The following is a 24,265-nucleotide window of genomic DNA, read 5'->3' on the forward strand; positions in this document are numbered from 1 at the left end:
GGAAGTCCCCGGGTCCGGAAACCAGCGAAGACGTCCCCCCACCCCCGACATGGGTGAGGGTGCACCTTCATACTGAAGGAGCCATGTCCGCTTGGATCTACCAGGGGAGGCCCTGAAGGGTTTTGATCCCTTGTCAGTTGCCCCTGAGGGACGAAAAAACATAAGAGCTGAGAAGGATGGCCCAGGTGTACGACGAGGGTCCTTGCCCTTCTAGCCTGCGGAAGAAAGGTATTCTTCCCCCCTATGAGACCCTTAATGTCGTCATCCAGGGTAGCTCCAAACAGGCAATCTTCTTGAAAAGGAAGATCAGTCAAGGCCTTTTTAGAAGTCTGGTCCGCAGACCAGCATTTGAGCCAAAAAATACGCAGAATGACCACTGCCGAAACAGACAGCCTAGGAACTAGGGAAGCTGCATCCAAAGAGGCATCACAGATAAACTGCAGCCCCTGGACCAACTGGTCCGCCAGCTCAGCAAAGGCAGGGGGGGAGATCCTCCCCCTTCAGGTCACAGCGTAAAAGCTTAGCCCACTCGGTCAGAGTTTGCAACACCAGGGCAATGGTGAATACCGGCCTCAGTGCCAAGCCAGCCACACAGTGTACATATTGCCAGCCACAGCCTCCGCCTTCCTGTCATCCAGGTCCTTAAAGGCCAGAGACTCTTCAAACAGAATCATGGTTGCCTTGTTCAATCTGGAAACCAGTGGAACAGTCCCCCTTTTTAAGCAGTGACTCCTCATTAGGGTACTGCATAGCAAATCGCTTAGGGACCACAAGGGGACGTTTTGGTCATTCCCCCTCTTTAGCGACAATTCTGTCAAAATAGGAGGGGAAAGGAAACACATTTGCCACTCCAGATGGCTTGTGAGTGCCTACAGGGAACCGACGCCTTCGTCACAGCTTCTGCTGTGTCCTCCATTTTTAAGGTCTCACGCACAGATACAAGAAGGTGCATCCGCCAGAGCCTTTTCATGCGTGGCTACAGGAGTGGAAGAATCATTCTTACTATCTGAGAACTCAGGGCACGTGGTCGCACACCCAGCAGAGTGACCCACATCAGGGGCGGCCAAATAAGATTCAGGATCTGAGGAGACAGATGAGGCAAGGGAGTGATTTTTGCTAGCCCGTCGACCAAAAACCATCTTCACCCGGGACACCCGAGTGCATCAATAGATGGTTGGAACCCGGAGAGCCCGCAGCCTCTGAGAGGGGATCAGCTGGGGAAATGTGCTCCAAGGACTCCATGAGTCATTAGGGGGACTCAACAAAAAAGGTGTAAAAAACACTAAGGGACACCCCAACAGAGCACTAAATCGATCCCTCTCTGCAGAGAGGGAGAGGACCCCACCAGACTCAGCAACCAGCAGCCACCAGGATAATCTGCACGCCACGTGCGGCGATCAGGAAGTAAAAAGATTGAGGAGTCAGCACCAGGGGATGAGGCGGGGCTCCCACCACCGAAATTGCCACCCAGAGGGCTCCACTGTCATGGCCGCCGCCATTTTCAATGGCAAACCACCACAAAATGGCCATCCTACATTGAGCACACAGGCTACAAGAAAATGGCGGCACCACGAGGCTCCAATGGACCCAGGAGGGATCTCCAGGCCTCAGAAAACGACACAGGCAGGAAGGGGAGGACCTGGCAGGAGCCCCTACCAGGTACAGCCCCCCCCACAGCCGATCGCCCAGTTGCCGGCAGCGCATCCCCGCCCCCACCCCAGGAGGTTGATCAGGCCATCCCATAGCCCCAGCGTGACGGAGGGGGCCCACAGGGACCCCCAGACCAATGAAGGGGTTACCTAATGGGAAGAAGGGGAACCCGGGGGTCCGACCGTCCCATGGAGGAGCCCACGTCCCAAAACCCTCCAGTAGAAGGGGGGGCAGTTGCTTACCATACCAGGAACCAGGCGGACAACACTCCAGACAGAACCTCCTCTTCATCGTAATGGGGTGTTGTCGGCTAGGCGGAATGTTGTGACTCTGGCTGAAACTCAGTCGTATGCGACCCGGCGAGGCGTTTAACTCCTGGGACTGCCCATAGGCGTAGTCAAGACTTTTTTTCTGCCTAGTGTCCTACTTCTGTAGGGGGCAGTATAACTCAATGGTTAAGAAGATCAGGAGCTGTGTCCATCAATGAACGAAAGAGAAATAAAGATTTTAAAGTAAGTGATGGTCTTCGCTCTTGACAACAAAATTAGAATAATTTAATGTATGTACCCTAGGAAAAATTACATGAATGTGAAAAGGATATGTTTGGGGTTTTTACCTTCTTCCCACCCTGCCACTGTACATAAACAGCCGGGTGGGACTTTGATCAGTCTGAGTGGACAGTGTACAGGAACGTCTCTCAGAATGTGTGGCACGATCGTGTGATGGCTGTGATCACAGGACACAGCCAAGACGGGATCGGGATACGGGCACTGTGACTGGCCCTCCTGATCACGTGATGGCTGTGTCCAATCATAGCCTTCACAGTGTCTGTGTCAGTTCTCCCCGCTGAGCTCCATAAGAGCTCTGCAAGTTCTGTGACAGCTCTGTGTGGAAGGATGATTTTACACACTGAGCTGTCACAGATCTCCCCACACACAGTACACCAAGCACCACTGCCCCAGTTCCCCCATAAACATCTGTACTAGTGCACAAAACAACTGCAATAGTGTACCATTGTGACATTGTCAGTGTCTGTCGGTGGCCAATCAACATCTGTCAGTGTACCAGTGCCCCACCAATAAATAAAACATTTAAAGTGCCCCCAAGTGCAAAAGCGAATGCACACATTGGTCCCGTACGCATACGTAAACCGCGATAGCACCCCACGCGTGAGGTATCGCCGCAAGTGTCAGTGCGAGAGCAAAAATTTTAGCACCAGACCTCCTGTGTAACGCTAAACTGGTAACCAATAAAATCTTTTAAAACGCCGCCTATGGAGATTTTCAAATACTAAAGTTTGGCCGTATTTCACAAGCCTACGCAATTTTAAAGCACAATATGTTTGATATCTGTTTATACAGCACAGCACCATATTTTACCAAAAATGTGGGTATTGCATTTTCTGTGTGTGCACTGAAATTCATAAAATGTATTTATGCGTTACAGTGTAAAATTACGTTAGATAAACTGCTGCGCAAATACTGTGTGACATAAAAATTTGCAAAACACACCATTTTATTCTCTAGGGTCTCTGCTACAAAAATGGAATTTTTGTAAAATCTTACCGTAAAATTCCTTTCTCTGAGTCCTCCGACAGTCGCCGCCCACTCACAAGTCTTCACCAATGGGTATTGACCTTTGCTCCGTAGGAGTAGCTAGGCAACAAGAATTGTTAATACAAAAGCTTTTAGCATAGACACACCCCTAGGGGCTATCCCCTCAGTCAATACCTCCCTGCACCAGCATTCCCAACTCAGTTTGGTAGCATAGCAGTAAGAGTACACAAAAACCCCAAAAGAGGGGCGGGGGGCGGTGACTGTCGGAGGACTCAGAGAAAGGAATTTTACGGTAAGATTTTACAAAAATTCCGTTTTCCCTTACGTCCTCCGACAGTCGCTGCCCACTCACAAGTCTTCACCAATGGGATGTCCCAAAGCAGTGTAGACATGAGGGGTGGGAGACGCAACCGTAGAAAGGCAACGCAGTACCCACATCAAAGAAAGGAACCTTACCACAGTAAGAGAACCAACTGGGCAACAGGAAAACGTGCTCAACAGGAGCAACAACCCAGGAAAACAAGTAACCCAGGGGTAAAACACCCCAATATCAAAGGGCCCACAAAAACAAGGGTCCCTAGGAAACTGCCGCACTGAGAACTTTACGGCCAAAGGAGGCATCAGCCGATGCCTGAACATCCACCTTCTAAAACTTTGAGAAGGTGTGAACGGACGACCAAGTCGCCGCCTTACACACCTGGGCCACAGAAGCCTGATGACGGTAAGCCCAAGACGTACTCAAAGACCTGGTAGAGTGCGCCTTCACAGGGAAGGGAGGAACCTTCCCCTTCAAGGCATAGGCTTGTTCAATGATCTGTCTGATCCATTTGGCGATGGTCGCAGCCGACGCCGCCATGCCCTTCCGAGGTCCCTCAGGAAGGACAAAGAGGGAATCCGACTTGCGAAAAGATTTAGTGGACGACAGGTAAACCCTGATCGCCCGGACAACATCCAAGGAATGTAAGGCAACCTCCTTCGGATGCTTAGGCTTCGCGCAGAGCGAAGGCAAAACAATGTCTTCATTCAGGTGAAATTCCGAGATCCTTTTCGGAAGAAAAGATGGGTTAGGCCGCAGGACCACCTTATCCTTGTGGACCACCAGGTAGGGAGAATTGCAGGACAAAGCCGCCAGCTCCGACACCCTGCGAGCCGAAGTGATCGCCACCAAAAAGGCAACCTTCTTGGATAACAGACGAGATCTCCCTGATCTTTTCAAAGGGAGCCTGTTGCAACACGGACAGAACCAAGTTCAAGTCCCATGGAGGTAAAGGGTCCCTCCTAGGAGGGGCCAAATGTCGCACCCCCTGAACAAAGGTGCTAACCAATGAATTAGACGCCACAGGGCGTTGAAAGAGAACGGCCAGCGCAGAAATCTGACCCTTAATCGTGGCCAACGCCAAACGCTGGTCCACGCCCGTTTGAAGGAAGGCCAACACTCTCGACACCGAGTATGAGCGAGGGGAATACCCCCTGGACTCACACCAGGCAAAATATGCCTTCCAAGTACGGTAGTAAATCTTCCCCGAAGAGGCTTTTCTAGCCTTGATCAAAGTGGGAATGACCTCAGGGGAGAGACCCCTATCCTTCAGGACCTGGCTTTCAAAAGCCAGGCCGTTAAAGCCAGCGACTGTAAAGCAGGATGGAATATCGGCCCTTGAGACAGGAGGTCTTCTCGAAGTGGCAGACGCCACGGAGCGTCGACTGCCAGATTTACGAGGTCTGCGTACCAAGACCGGTGAGGCCAGTCCGGCGCCACCAGAATCACTGCGGTTCCGAGGCTATCCTGCGAAGAAGCCTGGACAGCAGTTGAATCGGTGGAAAGGCATACATCAGACGATACTGATGCCAGGGCGCCACTAACGCGTCTGAGGCGTCTGCCCGAGGATCGCGCGTCCGTGCCACGAACCTTTCCACCGTGTTGTTCAGACGAGACGCGAACAGGTCCACATCCGGGGAACCCCAGTTCGCGCACAACATCTGGAAGACATCCGGGTGAAGGGACCATTCTCCCTGGTCCAGGGTCTGGCGACTCAGATAATCCGCCTGCCAGTTCTCCACCCCCGCAATGTGAACTGCCGTTATCGCCGGGACGTGCGTCTCGGCCCAAGACAGAATGTCGGCTACTTCCCGAGCCGCTCGGGCACTCCTGGTGCCCCCTTGGTGGTTGATGTAGGCCACCGCGGTGGCATTGTCCGTCTGAACCCGAACTGGACGGCCCCGAAACCGGTCCGTCCATCTCAGAAGACAAAGCTTTATCGCTCTCAATTCCAGAATGTTGATCGGAAGGGAGGATTCCTCCTCCGACCAAGTTCCCTGGGCGGACAGAACGCCCAGAACACCACCCCAGCCCGACAGGCTGGCATCCGTGGTGAGCACCGTCCACGATAATGGACGAAAAGACTTGCCCCCCGACACCGCCGGGGACTGGAGCCACCACAGAAGATCCCTTCTGGTATCGTGGCTCAACGAGATCCGCAGATCCAGGGATTGCGGCCGCCCGTTCCACTCGGCCAGAATCTCCGCTTGGAGACCCCGCATGTGAAACTGGGCAAAGGGGATCGCCTCGAAAGACGAGACCATTAAACCTAGACATCTCATGCATGTCCGGAGAGACGAGTGCCGGTTGTCCCTGAGGGACCTGACCTCGTCCTGAAGAGTCCGAAGCTTGTCCTCCGGCAGGAAGACCTACGCTTGGACAGAGTCCAGAATCATTCCCAGGTAGGGAAGACGAACCGAAGGACACAGAGTCGACTTCGGAACGTTTATTGTCCAACCGAACTCCTGCAGTGTCCGCATCGTGGTGGACAGGTCGGTCACCAGGCTCTGACTGGCGTTTGACCGTATCAGGATATCGTCCAGATACCCCAAGACAGCAATGCCCTGTGCTCGCAACAGGGCCAGAACCGGCGCCAGCACTTTGGTAAAAACCTGCGGAGCCGAAGCGAGACCGAAAGGTAACGCCACGAATTGGTAGAGATCCTCCGCAATGGCGAATCGAAGGTACCTCTGGTGACCCTCGAAAATGGGGATGTGTAGGTAAGCATCCTTCAGATCGATGGAGGCCATGAATTCCCCCGGACTCAGGGCAGCCACCACTGAGCGCAGGGATTCCATGCGAAACTTGCGAACCCGTACAAAGCAGTTCAGAGCCTTCAAGTCCAGAATCGGACGCACCTTGCCCTCCTTTCTGGGCACAGTGAACAGATTGGAGTAAAACCCCCGAAATCTGTCCTAATGAGGCACCGGGACCACCACCCCCTGGGCCCGCAGGTCCCGCACCGCTAGGTGCAAATCCTGCAAGCGCTCCGGAGACAGCTGAAGATTTGAGGGAAAAAATCTGCCCGCCGGCCGAGAGAGAAATTCGATCTTGTAACCAGATCGAACGATTTCCTGAACCCATCTGTCCCGAATGCGGGTCAGCCAAGGTTGTAGGAAACCGCGCAGACGTCCCCCCACCCCAGAAACGGGTGAGGGCGCCCCTTCAGGCGGAAGTGGTATGGGAAGTCGAACCGGACTGGCCGGACTTCTGCTTTCCCGCCCACGGCTTCTCCTGGGAGCCTTGGCCTTTGAAGGGCTTGCCCTTGGACTGCGACCAAAAGGCACGAAAGGACCCCTGAGGGGGCCTAGACGAGGAATTCCGCTTGCCACGGAAAGACTTATGCTTGCGAGACTGGGGCAGGAGAGTACTCTTGCCCCCCGTAACCCCTTTTATCAGGGTATCCAAAGCCTCGCCAAAAAGGCGAGACCCCGCGTAGTGAAAATCCGCCAGCGTCTTGCGAGAAGATTGGTCGACCGACCAATTCTTCAGCCAAATCAGACGACGGTTCAGAATCGCCACGCTGGACAGGCGCGCAGCCAAGGGAGCTAAATTCAAGTCCGCATCGCACAAGTACATGACACCCTGATGGATCTGGTCCACCATAGCCAACGTGGTAGGTGAAGCGGAATCAGCCGCCAAGGTGCGCCTGAACATCTTGGTCCAATCAGCAACAGCCTGTGCCGCCATAATGGAAGCAAAAATAGGCTTCAGCATAGAACCAGCCACCATATAGGCATGACGGGCAAGAGACTCTATATTCTCCTGTCCGTAGGGTCCCGGAAAACCGGGGTATCCTCAGAAGGCACCGCAGTAGCTTTGTTCAAAACGGCTACCGCGTGATCCACTGGAGGCGCCACACACCAACGCTCGTCAGTGGCAGGCGCAAACGGATAAAGCAGTTTAAACTTATTTGGCACAGTACAGGGCTTCTTTAAATTGCGCCACTGTTCATTAACCGTATGGTGAAATTCAGCAGGGCAGGGAAAAACCTGCGCTGATTTGCGAGCCCTCTGTGTTCCAAAGGAAGACACCCTAGCAGGAGGAGTAAGCTCATCCTCCAGGTGCAAGGTGTCCTTTATGGAAGCAATCAGCTCATTCATGAGTGCAAGCTCTTCAGGCGAGCCAGGGGGAGAAACATCAACCCCCTCCACCTCAGGCTCCCCCTCGGACCCCACAAGGTCCAAAGATGAGTGGGACCCCAAGAAGGGTACGCCAGCCACAGCAGCCACATCGCCCTCTGAATCAGAGGAAATGGATAACCTGGCCCTTTTTGCGGATCGTTCAGCCAGCAGCATCTGCACCTGAGACACTAAAGGAAGCTACTACAGTGGTCAGATCGGCCCCCTCGGGGGGTGCAGCAGCCCCCTGGTCCCCCACCAGGGCGGGGGGAAACTTGCTATCCTGAGAATCCATGCCCCAGTACAGAAAAGTATAAAGGTACTGGCCCTTTAATACCACGGCGAGCGCAGCCCACCGCACACTGCTGTACGCACTGACCCCGCAGGGATAGACAATACTGAGCAAGGAATGACAGGACAAGAAGGTAAAAACCTGGAGAGAGCACACCAGACTGCTGCCACCGATCGCTGTTCCCAGAGAAAGAGGAAGTGATGCAATGCTGGCTGACTGATATAGCCTATTGAAGGCTCCGGCAAAATGGCCGCTCGGCCGGGGGAAAAGGCTACAATAAAATGGCGCCGCCATGTGCATGGACGAGTACCGCCCGCCAAAATGGCGGCGAATGGCGCCATAACAGGGCGCTGCATAGGGACAGGGCCGGTCACAGTATTCAGGCAAATAAAATGGCGGATCGCCGCAGCGACCGCCGCACACACACGTCTGCACACAAAACTGCACCCAGAGCATAACAAACATCAGAGCAGGATGGCCCCCCCCCGCAGCCCACAGGCAGTGCAGCCACACAGGGATCTGACAGGGAGCCCGCAGTTACACAGACATGGAGGGTAATACACAGCCACAGACTGACGCCCATACAGAAGGTCCCCACACAGAAGGTGCTTACCGTACCAGATGGCGTGGGGAGCCGTCTCCAGTGACAAACCGCTATCAGGGCAGACAGGGAGTGCCGCAGCCAGGACGCTTGTGGATCGCAGTCATGGCGTCCAGTGAGGTAGCCACCTCACAGGCAGCATCTCTGCAGCGAACAGGGATGGGTCAAGCTGAACGCTTGATGGCAGGCTGGGGATCCATCTGGCTCTCAGCCCTGGGAACCAGGGCGGCCAGTCCGAGACCCAGCTCCGCATGATGATTCTTCATCAGAAGATCCCTAAACTAAGGCTGACAAAATAACAGCTAGCAAGGAAAAGAGAAAAATACTTGAAATAAAATCAAAGAAAAGGGTAGAAGGCTGAGACTGAGCCCCAGCACAGGAAAGCCAGCTACTCCTAAGCTAGGCAAGATCAAACTGAGTTGGGAATGTTGGTGCAGGGAGGTATTGACTGAGGGGACAGCCCCTAGGGGTGTGTCTATGCTAAAAGCTTTTGTATTAACAATTCTTGTTGCCTAGCTACTCCTACGGAGCAAAGGTCAATACCCATTGGTGAAGACTTGTGAGTGGGCGGCGACTGTCGGAGGACGTAAGAGAAAATATGTTTAGGGGTTCCAAGTCATTTTCTGGCAAAAATACAGATTTTTACTTGTAAACAGAGTGTCAGAAGGCAGCCTGGTCATCAAGTGGATGATGGCTGAAGGTGCTACTTGGATGTATTTCATGTAAATACAAAAATAAATTAAATTAGTAAATACCTTGGACTGTCTACTTTACAAAAAGGGGTAATTTGGAGAATGGCAGAAAAAGTGTAATCGCCCTGGGATCCCTGTGAAGTAAAACTGTATGGAAAAAAAACTGTACTCCCCTGATAAATTACAGAGAGGGTGTAAAAAAAATATATATAATTTTCCAACGAAAAAATAAAATATAAATAGGTCTACACCCACTTGGGTTACCTCTACAAAGTTTTATTGCGCATATATAATGAAAGATAAAAAACATACAGCAGCATTTACTCATGTACCCCCACTCTCTACTCCTCCCCGCCCTACCAACCCCAACCTGCTAGGTCCCACCCTAAATCAATCAATCCCAGATAAAACTACTCAGATACAGATCTCCAGTGGGAGCTGGGTCATGCCCATCTCAATGAAGGCCCCCCAATTTCCTGCTGGTCCACCTGCAGGGCAAAATACTGTTACGACCTATATAAGCCCTGATAAGGACTGCATCCCACCTTAGAACGACAATGGGTGAATGGGAAGCTAGAAATTATCAGGCCTGTAGCTAGTCCAAGCCTGTCCCGATCTAAATAGTGCTCCCCTGTGCTACAAATACCTAATGGTAACAGATTCCAGTCAATGTATCATGTTCAAATTAAATCTGAGTCCATACATAACGTCGGTATGGGCATGGAGGAGCCAAGGTATAAAAAAAAGGTATGGTACTGGGAAGAACATAGTCTGTAACACAGAGTGATAGTTCCTTTTCACTCCTATGTGTCAGTATGATGATTAAAAACTGGCACACAGTATATAGCCGGGGTCCTCAATAGGCGGACTCCGGGCCGCCTCCGGACCCACACGGACTTAAATCTGGACCGCCGAAGCGGTCTGCTTCCTTCTGTCATCAGCAGGGGGGGGGGGTTAGAATTGAGAGGATCGGGAGGATCGGAGTGGCTGTGTTTTACACTGGCAGCGCTGCATGATTACAAAAAGCCGAGTACAAGTTCTTACCCGACGGAGAGGATGTCCTACAAAGTCCCGCCTCCTGGGCCGGCTCTTACCTATGATAGACAGAACACTGGTGACGTCTATCATAGGAGGCGGTGTCCAGGAGGTGGGACTTTATAGGACATCCTCTCCGTCGGGTAAGAACTTGTACTCGGCTTTTTGTAATCATGCAGCGCTGCCAGTGTAAAACACAGCCACTCCGATCCTCCCAATTCTAACCCCCCCCCGCTGATGACAGAAGGAAGCAGACCGCTTCGGCGGTCCAGATTAATGGGGGCACGCACACTGGTCAATCTGCATTATTGGGGGCAAACACACTGGTCACTCTGCATTATTGGGGGCACGCGCACACTGGTCACTCTGCATTATTGGGGGCACGCGCACACTGGTCAATCTGCATTATTGGGGGCACACACACTGGTCACTCTGCATTATTGGGGGCACACACACTGGTCACTCTGCATTATTGGGGGCACACACACTGGTCACTCTGCATTATTGGGGGCACGCACACTGGTCACTCTGCATTATTGGGGGCACGCACACTGGTCAATCTGAAATTAATGGGGGCACGCACATGGTCACTCTGCATTAATGGGGGCACGCACATGGTCACTCTGCATTAATGGGGGCACACACACTGGTCACTCTGCATTATTGGGGGCACGCACATGGTCGCTCTGCATTAATGGGGGCACGCACATGGTCACTCTGCATTAATGGGGGCACGCACATGGTCACTCTGCATTAATGGGGGCACGCACATGGTCACTCTGCATTAATGGGGGCACGCACATGGTCACTCTGCATTAATGGGGGCACGCACATGGTCACTCTGCATTAATGGGGGCACGCACATGGTCACTCTGCATTAATGGGGGCACGCACATGGTCACTCTGCATTAATGGGGGCACGCACATGGTCACTCTGCATTAATGGGGGCACGCACATGGTCACTCTGCATTAATGGGGGCACGCACATGGTCACTCTGCATTAATGGGGGCACGCACATGGTCACTCTGCATTAATGGGGGCACGCACATGGTCACTCTGCATTAATGGGGGCACGCACATGGTCACTCTGCATTAATGGGGGCACGCACATGGTCACTCTGCATTAATGGGGGCACGCACATGGTCACTCTGCATTAATGGGGGCACGCACATGGTCACTCTGCATTAATGGGGGCACGCACATGGTCACTCTGCATTAATGGGGGCACGCACATGGTCACTCTGCATTAATGGGGGCACGCACATGGTCACTCTGCATTAATGGGGGCACGCACATGGTCACTCTGCATTAATGGGGGCACGCACATGGTCACTCTGCATTAATGGGGGCACGCACATGGTCACTCTGCATTAATGGGGGCACGCACATGGTCACTCTGCATTAATGGGGGCACGCACATGGTCACTCTGCATTAATGGGGGCACGCACATGGTCACTCTGCATTAATGGGGGCACGCACATGGTCACTCTGCATTAATGGGGGCACGCACATGGTCACTCTGCATTAATGGGGGCACGCACATGGTCACTCTGCATTAATGGGGGCACGCACATGGTCACTCTGCATTAATGGGGGCACGCACATGGTCACTCTGCATTAATGGGGGCACGCACATGGTCACTCTGCATTAATGGGGGCACGCACATGGTCACTCTGCATTAATGGGGGCACGCACATGGTCACTCTGCATTAATGGGGGCACGCACATGGTCACTCTGCATTAATGGGGGCACGCACATGGTCACTCTGCATTAATGGGGGCACGCACATGGTCACTCTGCATTAATGGGGGCACGCACATGGTCGCTCTGCATTAATGGGGGCACGCACATGGTCGCTCTGCATTAATGGGGGCACGCACAATGGTCGCTCTGCATTAATGGGGGCACGCACACGGTCGCTCTGAATTAATGGGGGCACGCACACGGTCGCTCTGCATTAATGGGGGCACGCACACGGTCGCTCTGCATTAATGGGGGCACGCACACGGTCGCTCTGCATTAATGGGGGCACGCACAATGGTCAATCTGCATTAATGGGGGCACGCACAATGGTCAATCTGCATTAATGGGGGCACGCACATGGTCGCTCTGCATTAATGGGGACACGCTCTGCATTAATGGGGGCACACACTGGTCAATCTGCATTAATGGGGGCACGCACATGGTCGCTCTGCATTATTGGGGGCACACACACTGGTCGCTCTGCATTATTGGGGGCACGCACACTGGTCGCTCTGCATTATTGGGGGCACGCACACTGGTCGCTCTGCATTAATGGGGGCACGCACATGGTCACTCTGCATTAATGGGGGCACGCACACTGGTCAATCTGCATTAATGGGGGCGCACACACACTGGTCAATCTGCATTAATGGGGGCACACACACACTGGTCAATCTGCATTAATGGGGGCACACACACTGGTCAATCTGCATTAATGGGGGCACGCACACTGGTCAATCTGCATTAATGGGGGCACGCACATGGTCGCTCTGCATTAATGGGGGCACGCACATGGTCACTCTGCATTAATGGGGGCACGCACATGGTCACTCTGCATTAATGGGGGCACGCACATGGTCACTCTGCATTAATGGGGGCACGCACATGGTCACTCTGCATTAATGGGGGCACGCACATGGTCACTCTGCATTAATGGGGGCACGCACATGGTCACTCTGCATTAATGGGGGCACGCACATGGTCACTCTGCATTAATGGGGGCACGCACATGGTCACTCTGCATTAATGGGGGCACGCACATGGTCACTCTGCATTAATGGGGGCACGCACATGGTCACTCTGCATTAATGGGGGCACGCACATGGTCACTCTGCATTAATGGGGGCACGCACATGGTCACTCTGCATTAATGGGGGCACGCACATGGTCACTCTGCATTAATGGGGGCACGCACATGGTCACTCTGCATTAATGGGGGCACGCACATGGTCACTCTGCATTAATGGGGGCACGCACATGGTCACTCTGCATTAATGGGGGCACGCACATGGTCACTCTGCATTAATGGGGGCACGCACATGGTCGCTCTGCATTAATGGGGGCACGCACAATGGTCGCTCTGCATTAATGGGGGCACGCACACGGTCGCTCTGCATTAATGGGGGCACGCACACGGTCGCTCTGCATTAATGGGGGCACGCACACGGTCGCTCTGCATTAATGGGGGCACGCACAATGGTCAATCTGCATTAATGGGGGCACGCACATGGTCACTCTGCATTAATGGGGGCACGCACATGGTCACTCTGCATTAATGGGGGCACGCACATGGTCACTCTGCATTAATGGGGGCACGCACATGGTCACTCTGCATTAATGGGGGCACGCACATGGTCACTCTGCATTAATGGGGGCACGCACATGGTCACTCTGCATTAATGGGGGCACGCACATGGTCACTCTGCATTAATGGGGGCACGCACATGGTCGCTCTGCATTAATGGGGACACGCTCTGCATTAATAGGGGCACGCACATGGTCTCTCTGCATTAATGGGGGCACGCACATGGTCACTCTGCATTAATGGGGGCACGCACATGGTCACTCTGCATTAATGGGGGCACGCACATGGTCACTCTGCATTAATGGGGGCACGCACATGGTCACTCTGCATTAATGGGGGCACGCACATGGTCACTCTGCATTAATGGGGGCACGCACATGGTCACTCTGCATTAATGGGGGCACGCACACGGTCGCTCTGCATTAATGGGGGCACGCACAATGGTCGCTCTGCATTAATGGGGACACGCTCTGCATTAATAGGGGCACGCACATGGTCTCTCTGCATTAATGGGGGCACGCACATGGTCACTCTGCATTAATGGGGGCACGCACATGGTCACTCTGCATTAATGGGGGCACGCACATGGTCACTCTGCATTAATGGGGGCACGCACATGGTCACTCTGCATTAATGGGGGCACGCACATGGTCACTCTGCATTAATGGGGGCACGCACATGGTCGCTCTGCATTAATGGGGGCACGCACGCGGTCGCTCTGCATTAATGGGGGCACGCACAATGGTCACTCTGCATTAATGGGGGCACGCACGCGGTCGCTCTGCATTAATGGGGGCACGCACAATGGTCGCTCTGCATTAATGGGGGCACGCACATGGTCGCTCTGCATTAATGGGGGCACGCACAATGGTCAATCTGCATTAATGGGGGCACGCACAATGGTCAATCTGCATTAATGGGGGCACGCACAATGGTCAATCTGCATTAATGGGGGCACGCACAATGGTCAATCTGCATTAATGGGGGCACGCACAATGGTCAATCTGCATTAATGGGGGCACGCACAATGGTCAATCTGCATTAATGGGGGCACGCACAATGGTCAATCTGCATTAATGGGGGCACGAACAATGGTCAATCTGCATTAATGGGGGCACGCACAATGGTCAATCTGCATTAATGGGGGCACGCACATGGTCGCTCTGCATTAATGGGGACACGCTCTGCATTAATAGGGGCACGCACATGGTCTCTCTGCATTAATGGGGGCACGCACATGGTCACTCTGCATTAATGGGGGCACGCACATGGTCACTCTGCATTAATGGGGGCACGCACATGGTCACTCTGCATTAATGGGGGCACGCACATGGTCACTCTGCATTAATGGGGGCACGCACAATGGTCAATCTGCATTAATGGGGGCACGCACAATGGTCAATCTGCATTAATGGGGGCACGCACATGGTCGCTCTGCATTAATGGGGACACGCTCTGCATTAATAGGGGCACGCACATGGTCTCTCTGCATTAATGGGGGCACGCACATGGTCACTCTGCATTAATGGGGGCACGCACATGGTCACTCTGCATTAATGGGGGCACGCACATGGTCACTCTGCATTAATGGGGGCACGCACATGGTCACTCTGCATTAATGGGGGCACGCACATGGTCACTCTGCATTAATGGGGGCACGCACATGGTCACTCTGCATTAATGGGGGCACGCACATGGTCACTCTGCATTAATGGGGGCACGCACATGGTCACTCTGCATTAATGGGGGCACGCACATGGTCACTCTGCATTAATGGGGGCACGCACATGGTCACTCTGCATTAATGGGGGCACGCACATGGTCACTCTGCATTAATGGGGGCACGCACATGGTCACTCTGCATTAATGGGGGCACGCACATGGTCACTCTGCATTAATGGGGGCACGCACATGGTCACTCTGCATTAATGGGGGCACGCACATGGTCACTCTGCATTAATGGGGGCACGCACATGGTCACTCTGCATTAATGGGGGCACGCACATGGTCACTCTGCATTAATGGGGGCACGCACATGGTCACTCTGCATTAATGGGGGCACGCACATGGTCACTCTGCATTAATGGGGGCACGCACATGGTCACTCTGCATTAATGGGGGCACGCACATGGTCACTCTGCATTAATGGGGGCACGCACATGGTCACTCTGCATTAATGGGGGCACGCACATGGTCACTCTGCATTAATGGGGGCACGCACATGGTCACTCTGCATTAATGGGGGCACGCACATGGTCACTCTGCATTAATGGGGGCACGCACATGGTCACTCTGCATTAATGGGGGCACGCACATGGTCACTCTGCATTAATGGGGGCACGCACATGGTCACTCTGCATTAATGGGGGCACGCACATGGTCACTCTGCATTAATGGGGGCACGCACATGGTCACTCTGCATTAATGGGGGCACGCACATGGTCACTCTGCATTAATGGGGGCACGCACATGGTCACTCTGCATTAATGGGGGCACGCACATGGTCACTCTGCATTAATGGGGGCACGCACACTGGTCACTCTGCATTAATGGGGACACGCTCTGCATTAAATAGGGGCACGCACAATGGTCGCTCTGCATTGGATGGGGGCAAGTTTTGGGGAATGCCTTTTTTTGTTGTTGGCGTTCTGTATTTGGAATTTGACGGTCACTTTTCCGGACCTCGGACTGAATGGAAAATTTGTAAGTGGACCTTTCAAGTTTACATTTGAGTACCCCTGACCTATGCCATGCCTATACCATCACCTGCGCCATGCCTATACCATGACCTGCGCCATGCCTATACCATGACCTGCGCCATGCCTATACCATGACCTGCGCCATGCCTATACCATGACCTGAGCCATCTCCTGTACCACGCCCGCAGCCCGTTTTGTGTCTCGTGGTGGTCCAGTTGGGTCTGGTAGCTGCTGCATTTCCCACCCTAGGCTTATACTCGAGTCAATAAGTTTTCCCACTTTTTGTGGTAAATTAGGGGCCTCGGCTTATATTCGGGTCGACTTATACTCGAGTATATACGGTAATTTGCCCTTGTAGCCTGATATATGTCTGAAAAACTAGAAGAGAATTCTGCAAGAGGATAGAGGAGTACTTGACAAGTATATCCACAAAAACGAAGTCACCAGTGGTGATACATTTTATGAATGTACATGGAGCATCAACTTAAGGTTTCAAATGCATGGTAATTTACAGGCTTGAATTGTCAGAAAGGAGGGTGGACTGGGATAAGGTATTACTACAAAAGGAACAAAAATGTGATCATTATAATGCTTCCTATAAATAGGATCAGTGTCACCCCCCTCGCCTCCTCCCCCCCCATCATCTTCCCTACATTAGCTTTTTGGTTACTTTCACTAAATATTTCAAGCCTGCATAAACTATAGCCTCACTAATACCATTTAGTTTTGGATATGATGATTGGGTACATGTATATCCTTTATCTTGAATTTTCAGTACTGGTCTTTGGATATAGATAATACTTAGCATGTGAATGTATTAATAGGTACTTATTGAATTGATAAATAGGAAGGGCTATGGTGATTATCCTTCTATGACTTTTGTTGTACTGCTCCCTCTCCTGCTTGCTTTTCTTGGTCTATGCTCCCTCCCCTGTGCCTTTAGATATAAGAGGATTATATATATATATATATATATATATATATATATATATATATATATATATAGAATATAGAGCGACGTATATATATATATATATATATACATACATATACAGTATATAGAGCGACGTATTATATATATATATATATATATATATATATATATATATATATATATACACACATATATATATATATATTATACATATATATACACACACACACACATACAGTATATAGAGCGACGTATATATAATATAGAGCGACGTGTGTGTATATATATATATATATATATACATACATATATACATATATACACACACACACAGTATATAGAGCGACGTATATATTAGGGCTGTGCATCTTCACTTACCTCACGATTCGATTATTAGGGTCGCGATTCGATACGATTCAATTCCGCGATACATCACGATGCATCACGATTACTGCCCAATGCCCATGCCCAGCCCACTGCCCAATGGTTTTCAAAACTTTATAAAAAAAAACAAACAATCAAGCAGTCACAAATAAAAGAATCCTTTTTATTTTCATTTGCTTCAAAGGACACTTTCCTGGACCCTGTCATGGCCTGCAAGCCCTGCATACTTTAGTGCACTTGCACTGCAAACATATAGGAAGGTCTGAAAATGCAAACAGCATAGCAGAGACAGACAACAACACTAGTATTTTACTAGAAGTAACAGTAAAATTAGTAAAAAACTGTAGTAGTGCAGTTTACTGCTTCATAAAAGAAAATATTAATATAAGCCAGGCCTACCACCATTTAAAGTACAACTAAAGGCAAAACTTGGATAAAGTTTGGCCTATAGTTGTACTTTAAGGCAAGCCAAGATAGAAGAAGCCAGCCAGCCAGCCAGCTAAGCTAATATTCTTGTGAAAATGGTCATCATAAATTCCCACAAAACATTATAAATCCTTTTATGTGCATATGCATTGCAATAAATTCCAGGTGTGCCATAACCTGTCCTCTACAAAACAGAGCACTTCCTGACTAGTAGCAAACATCAAGGGTGAACCTGGCAATAGTGCACTGCTGCATAACTTCCATGTTCACCGTGATGTTTGTTTCCCTCTGCATGAATGATAACACAATTATTTGTTCGGACATACCTGCTGTGTGACTGTGTGGGTTGTTGTGCACTGCATTGCAGAGGAGGACAGGTGCTGTGCTGCTCTCTGGGCTCTGTGGCGGGCGGCTGGCGTCACTGGCAGTGGCGTGGCGGCTGGGCCTCCAGGGCCTGTCGGCTACGATGAGGTGAGGCTAGCGGCGCTGGCTGGCTGCGATGGGGACGCACTTGGGGCTCCTCGCTCCTGTGTGTGGACTCACTGGACTGGCGGCTTCTGGCTTGGATGGCTGGCTGGCTTCTAGGCCGCAGGTGGGACGCCGATACACACGGGGGATGTCTTGCTGCGCCTCGGCCCGGGTCAAAGAGGCGGAAGGGGAGGGGCGGAGCCTTTTTATTAAGCTCCCGCCACTAACCCACCAATCAGCTGCCGATCCTGCGATCTTTTTTTTTTTTTTTCCCTTGCGCGATAGGGCGTGGCCGCGGCTGATGACGTCACCTCGTATAATCGATTATGCCGGCAGCCCGCATCGATGCAGAATCGCGAAGGGTCGAATCGCAATGCATCGATCTTTCGATTATATTCCCCAGCCCTAATATATATATATATATATATATATATATATATATATATATATATATATATATATATATATATATATATATATATATATATACACACACACACACACACACACACACACACACACACACGCGTGCGTGTAGATAGATCAGATAAAATTGTCACAGTTGAGTGGTTGGTGTTCACTATTGCACTTTAGGTAGACTGTTGTGAGATGAGAAGGGGTGGGACCTAGCCTTGAACTTAACCTGGACACAGTCTACTGCCCAGTATGTCCTGACAAATTTCCGGTGGGCAGAATGAAACATGTAGACGCAGGGACCGGCCCCCAGCTTCCTGAGCTAATGCATGGCAAACTAGAACAACCACTCGAGCAACTTGGGCTATCCACAGCATCAGCTGGAACCGCTGCAGCCACTACACAGACCTTGCAGTGTGGACTCTGGATCTGCTGATACAGGTATAAAGAGGAGCAGCTTCTAACTTTGATCTCGGCTACTGAGAAGTCCGCACAACGGATCAAGAGCCGTGAGTACCATAGACCCCAGAGTCACTCTAACATTGGTCATAACGGCTGCACTAATGGGAAGGGTAGGTTACCCACCTAACACAGCACCACCCCTGTTTCTGCAGGCCGGACCTTAAGCACTACTGGGAGTCTAACATAGTACCCAGCTCGCCGAGGATTTATTTACCCGAGCTGAACAATTTCACACTTTGCTCCCCTGCAATCCATATGTTTTGGCTGTTGTGACCAACTCCACCAGGGCAGACCACTTACCCCCTATATACTGTGTACTAGCTCGTCAAACTGACACATAGGGGGTCAAAAGGAAGTGTCAGTTGTATAAAATCATCTGCGTTGCAGATTCTGCTCTTTCCAGTACCATACCTTTTATACCTTGGCTCCTCCATGCGCAATTTTGACGTTATGTATGGACTCAGATTTAATTTGAACTGAAATGTTACCATTGGGTATTTGTAACACAGCTGAGTGCCATTTAGCTAGGGAGACAGGCTTGGACTAGCTAAAGCCCTAGTCATTTCTAGCTACCCATTGTTGTTCTAAGGTTGGATGCAGTCCTTATCAGGGCTTACAGTGCATCCAGAAAGTATTCACAGCGCTTCACTTTTACAGCAGTACAGTTTTGCATGACTAAGTAATTCTCATTTAAAGTGTGCTGAAAGCTGAAAATTGGCCTGGTCAGGATAGGGGTTAAAGTGGCAAGTGGGTTAATTCTAAAGTAACTGGAAGGTTTAGTGGAGTGGGAGTGGTGACCAGAGTGCACAAACTACTTGCCTCCTGATCCACCAATCTAATATTTTAAAAATCCTGGAGAAGATGAAATGTGGAGCCTGCAGCTTATGTCTTAGATAAAGAGATCAAAGACCAATTGGTCACTCAGACTGGACTATGAAATAGAGAATTGGGAGATATGGACTTCCAATATACTTTACACACTCCTTCCAACAACAACCCCCAAAAAACACCACCACAAAACACCACCACATAGATCCTTTTTTAAGCATTTATTATTGTATGAGACACAAATCAATACGTTTCTCTAGGACTGGTTCGTATATACACACACAACAAGCTTTCTCTTACCTTAGTTGTGTTCAGTTTTGCATGATGCTGCTCCAAAACAGCCAGTGCAGCAGCAATATTTGCTTTTGGTTCGTCCAGCTTTATTTTGATGGGACCAAGACAGTGAACATCAGGTGGCGAGAGGTACATCCTGATAAGGGACAAATATACCTGTAGCAAAGAGAAAATAAAATCTGGTCACACATTAGAAAAAAAGAGTCACTGAAAGGCTATTTTATTCCTGACAGATCTACATCACAGCCTATACTCCTAACTAAAAAATTATATTGGGGTTATTTTCTAAAGTTTACAAAATGCCAAACCCTGAAGACAATTGGGTGAAGAGGTCAGCTGTGGGGACAGAGTGGCCATGGAGATTGTGGCGCTGGAATAGGAGCTTTGTGGGGCAAGTTTGCCACAATGCACGCATATGCTAATGGTGAAAGCCCTGGGCACCAGTAACAGTTTAATTCTGCTTTAAAGCAGCTTTTAGATCAAACTTTGCAATTTAGTAACAAGATATGGAGAATACAGAAGGATGGGGTATATGCTTGATTGCTTTCGGTTTGATGGGCAGTGAGCCAACATTGCAATAATGCTGGGGTCTATATATTGCGGTCTAGAAAGCCATATTAAAAATGTAAGCATATACAACATTCTCCAAGTTTGCAAAGACCAAAAGGAGACCAAAATGAGCTCAAAATAGGACTGTGTGACTCTGCTCTGATGTAGCAGATTATTACTCCTTTAGGTTTCAACGTCTTATAAAAACATTTCTTACTCTGTGCTTTTAAAAAAACAAAAATTACATTTTAAGCCCAACTCCAGCCAAAACTTTTAGATCACTTTTGGACAGATCAGGGAATAGATAAGAACCTTGTCATTTGTTTTATTATTGCCTGTTCAGACAAGAATGATTGGAAATCTCTTAATCACTTGCCAACCGTATAACTTAAATGTACAACAGCAAGGTGACACTGCTGCACCGGATCACGAACTCGACACTTTTGGGTAGTGGGCACGCATGTGTGCGATGGTGGCCTTCTCCCGGTGCGATTATACACAGTGGGAGCTTATCTGCTGATACTGCAGAATATGTGCACTGGCACCCGGCGATCATTCAGCACTGAAGCAGAACGGTGGTCTAACAAAATGAAAACATAGCAGATCGCCTATCTGGCTGGTAAGGGGTTAAGCTTAAATGGCAATCAAAGGGTTAACTGTGTGCCTAGCCAGTGTTTTAGTGTACTGTGGGAGGTGCTTTTTCTAGGGGAAGGCATGGATCCTGGGTTCCTGCAAAGCCGGGACAAGGACCTATGCCTTACCCTAGTAAAAGCACCTCCCAAAGTACAATAGAATACTGGCTAGGCACACAGTTAACCCTTTGATTGTCATTTAAGCTTAATTCCTTACCAGCCAATCAAAGGGTTAACTGTGTGCCTAGCCAGTATTTTATTGTACTGTGGGAGGTGCTTTTACTAGGGTAAGGCATAGATCCTTGTCCCGGCTTTGCAGGAACCCAGGATCCATGCCTTCCCCTAGAAAAAGCACCTCCCACAGTACAATAAAACACTGGCTAGGCACACAGTTAACCCTTTGATTGGCCCTGTTTAACCCCTTCCCAGCCAGTGTCATTAGTACAGTGACTGTGCATATTTTAGCACTGATGACTATTAGTGTCACTGGTCCCCAAAAAGTGTCAGTGTCCGACTGTCTGCCGCATAATCTCAGTCCTACTATAAGTGGCTGATCGTCGCCATTACTAGTAAAAATAAAAAATGGGATTTGTATCAAAAATATGTAGCAGAATACATATTGGCCTAATTTGATGAAGAAATTAGATTTGTTTTTACATTTTTTTATTGGATACATTTTATAGCCGAAAGTAAAAAATATTGTTTTTTTTTTTTCAAAATTGTCCGTTTTTTTTTTTGTTTATAGTGCAAAAATAAAAAACCACAGAGGTGATCAAAAAACACCAAAAGAAAGCTCTAATTCTGGGAGAAAAAAAACAAATTTTATTTGGGTACAGCGTAGCATGACCACACAATTGTCAAAGTAACACAGTGCCATATCACCAAAAAATAGCCTGGTCAGGAAAAGGGGGGGGGAGGGGTAAATCTTCTGGAGGTCAAGTGGTTACAAAATATTTTCTTAATGTTTGGGCTGTCTTGGCAAAACTGTAACCCAATGTGATGTATGAACATCACAAAGGACAGGAAGCAAGAGAGAGGTCAGTGGGATATTATACATACACACATATATATATATATATATATATATATATATATATATATATATATATACATATATACATACACACACACACACACACACAAACACTTGGCTAGAGTTAAGCCACATTCTGCTCTGCTTTAGAGGTTAGCCCTAAAATTATTTATTTATGAACAATAAACAGCTATATAACACCTTGATAAATGCATAGCACAGCACAATGTTTGACTTCTGTTGAGGCTCTGGGTGTTCTGCAATCAGCACCGGAAACTGCTGGCCATTTACGAGCAATACCATGCAACTCACAGTGTTGCTCAGGCCCCCTCATTCTGAGATGGCAGTCATACTGACCTGGAGCAATGGAGTAGGGCCTTGGAAAATGTCCCCACGGTCTCCATGTCCTCAACACACAAACTCACCCAGCTGTTCACACTATATAAAGATGTACTACACTCAGCAGTTACTATTTGGCTGGGAGCATGCACTCACCTGGTTGTAATAGATGTTGCTGTAAAGAGGGTGCATTTATGCATTCACTGCGACGATGTGCAAAACCCCATAAGTATTGGGAAACTAGTTTTCACACTTTAAATGTGCATCATACAATACAGCTACCAAACAGCACATCTAACTTTTTTTGTAAAGTCAAAAGGAATATTCTTTTTTCAATTAAAAAAAAAAAAAAAAAATGATCAGATAAAAAAAAAGGTACGCATGTTATATGACGGTTTAATATTCATAGAATAAACCTGGGGTGAACTTCCACTTTAAAAATAAAAATATACTTACATCCTTATTGCCTTCCTTGGCACGGTCATAGTGTTTATGGCAATACCTGTGAAAGAAGTCAATGGCAAGAAACAATTCTTTACTAAAACTAGATAAAAGAAAATATGAAAACATTTTGTAGCTAGTAAGCAAACTGTATACAAGTCTGATTAAACCTACTTGGTGTAGCAATTATAGTTTAGAGATTTAGGTTTTAGAAATGTATATACATACAGCTAAAGATCAGGAGAAGATTCTAAAAAGAAATAGGTTCGTCCAGAATTCTAAACTGGGCATACACTGGAATCGGACGAAAGTCGCTCAGTGGGTGGTCTTGTTGGGTGTCTCCCGCCCGACATCCCTTGATTTAAAAAATCGGGAAGATGAGTGGAAAAACCTACCGTTAGTTCACCGGTAACGGTCTTTTCTTCCGAGCATTCCAGGACGGCCCAACAATGAGAGATGATAGGCTCCTCCCCACAGGAAACACAATCAATTAAGATTGCTTAAAAGGCCCCACCTTTCCCTCTGGCCCTCCATTGTAATAGAGTATCTTCCACAACCAATTTTTGGAAATGCTCTAACAATTTTATAGGTACTTATCTACATTTTAGTACAACATCATACACCCTTTTAACTAGGGTGGGTAGGCGGGCCGCCCTGGAAGGCTCGGAAGAAAAGACCGTTACCGGTGAACTAACGGTAGGTTTTCTCTCCTCTCCTTCCAGGACGGCCCAACAATGAGAGGATAATAGAGATACCCTGCCTACC

At 49.4% G+C, this 24,265-nt stretch overlaps 1 protein-coding gene across 1 annotated transcript in view; it reads right to left on the reverse strand.

Moving 5' to 3' along the window:
* VPS39 (VPS39 subunit of HOPS complex) overlaps positions 1-24,265 on the reverse strand; it is a 118,998-nt gene that overhangs the window by 35,130 nt on the left and 59,603 nt on the right. The window contains exons 21-22 of the mRNA XM_082275200.1: positions 23,516-23,561; positions 20,513-20,662 (exon numbers count right to left, since the gene is read on the reverse strand). Coding sequence (XP_082131326.1) covers positions 20,513-20,662; positions 23,516-23,561 — 196 coding nt within the window. The remainder of the gene's footprint in view (positions 1-20,512; positions 20,663-23,515; positions 23,562-24,265) is intronic.

Source organism: Pelophylax lessonae (genome assembly GCF_965119305.1).
Source record: "Pelophylax lessonae genome assembly, chromosome: 13".
Lineage (NCBI taxonomy): Eukaryota > Metazoa > Chordata > Amphibia > Anura > Ranidae > Pelophylax > Pelophylax lessonae.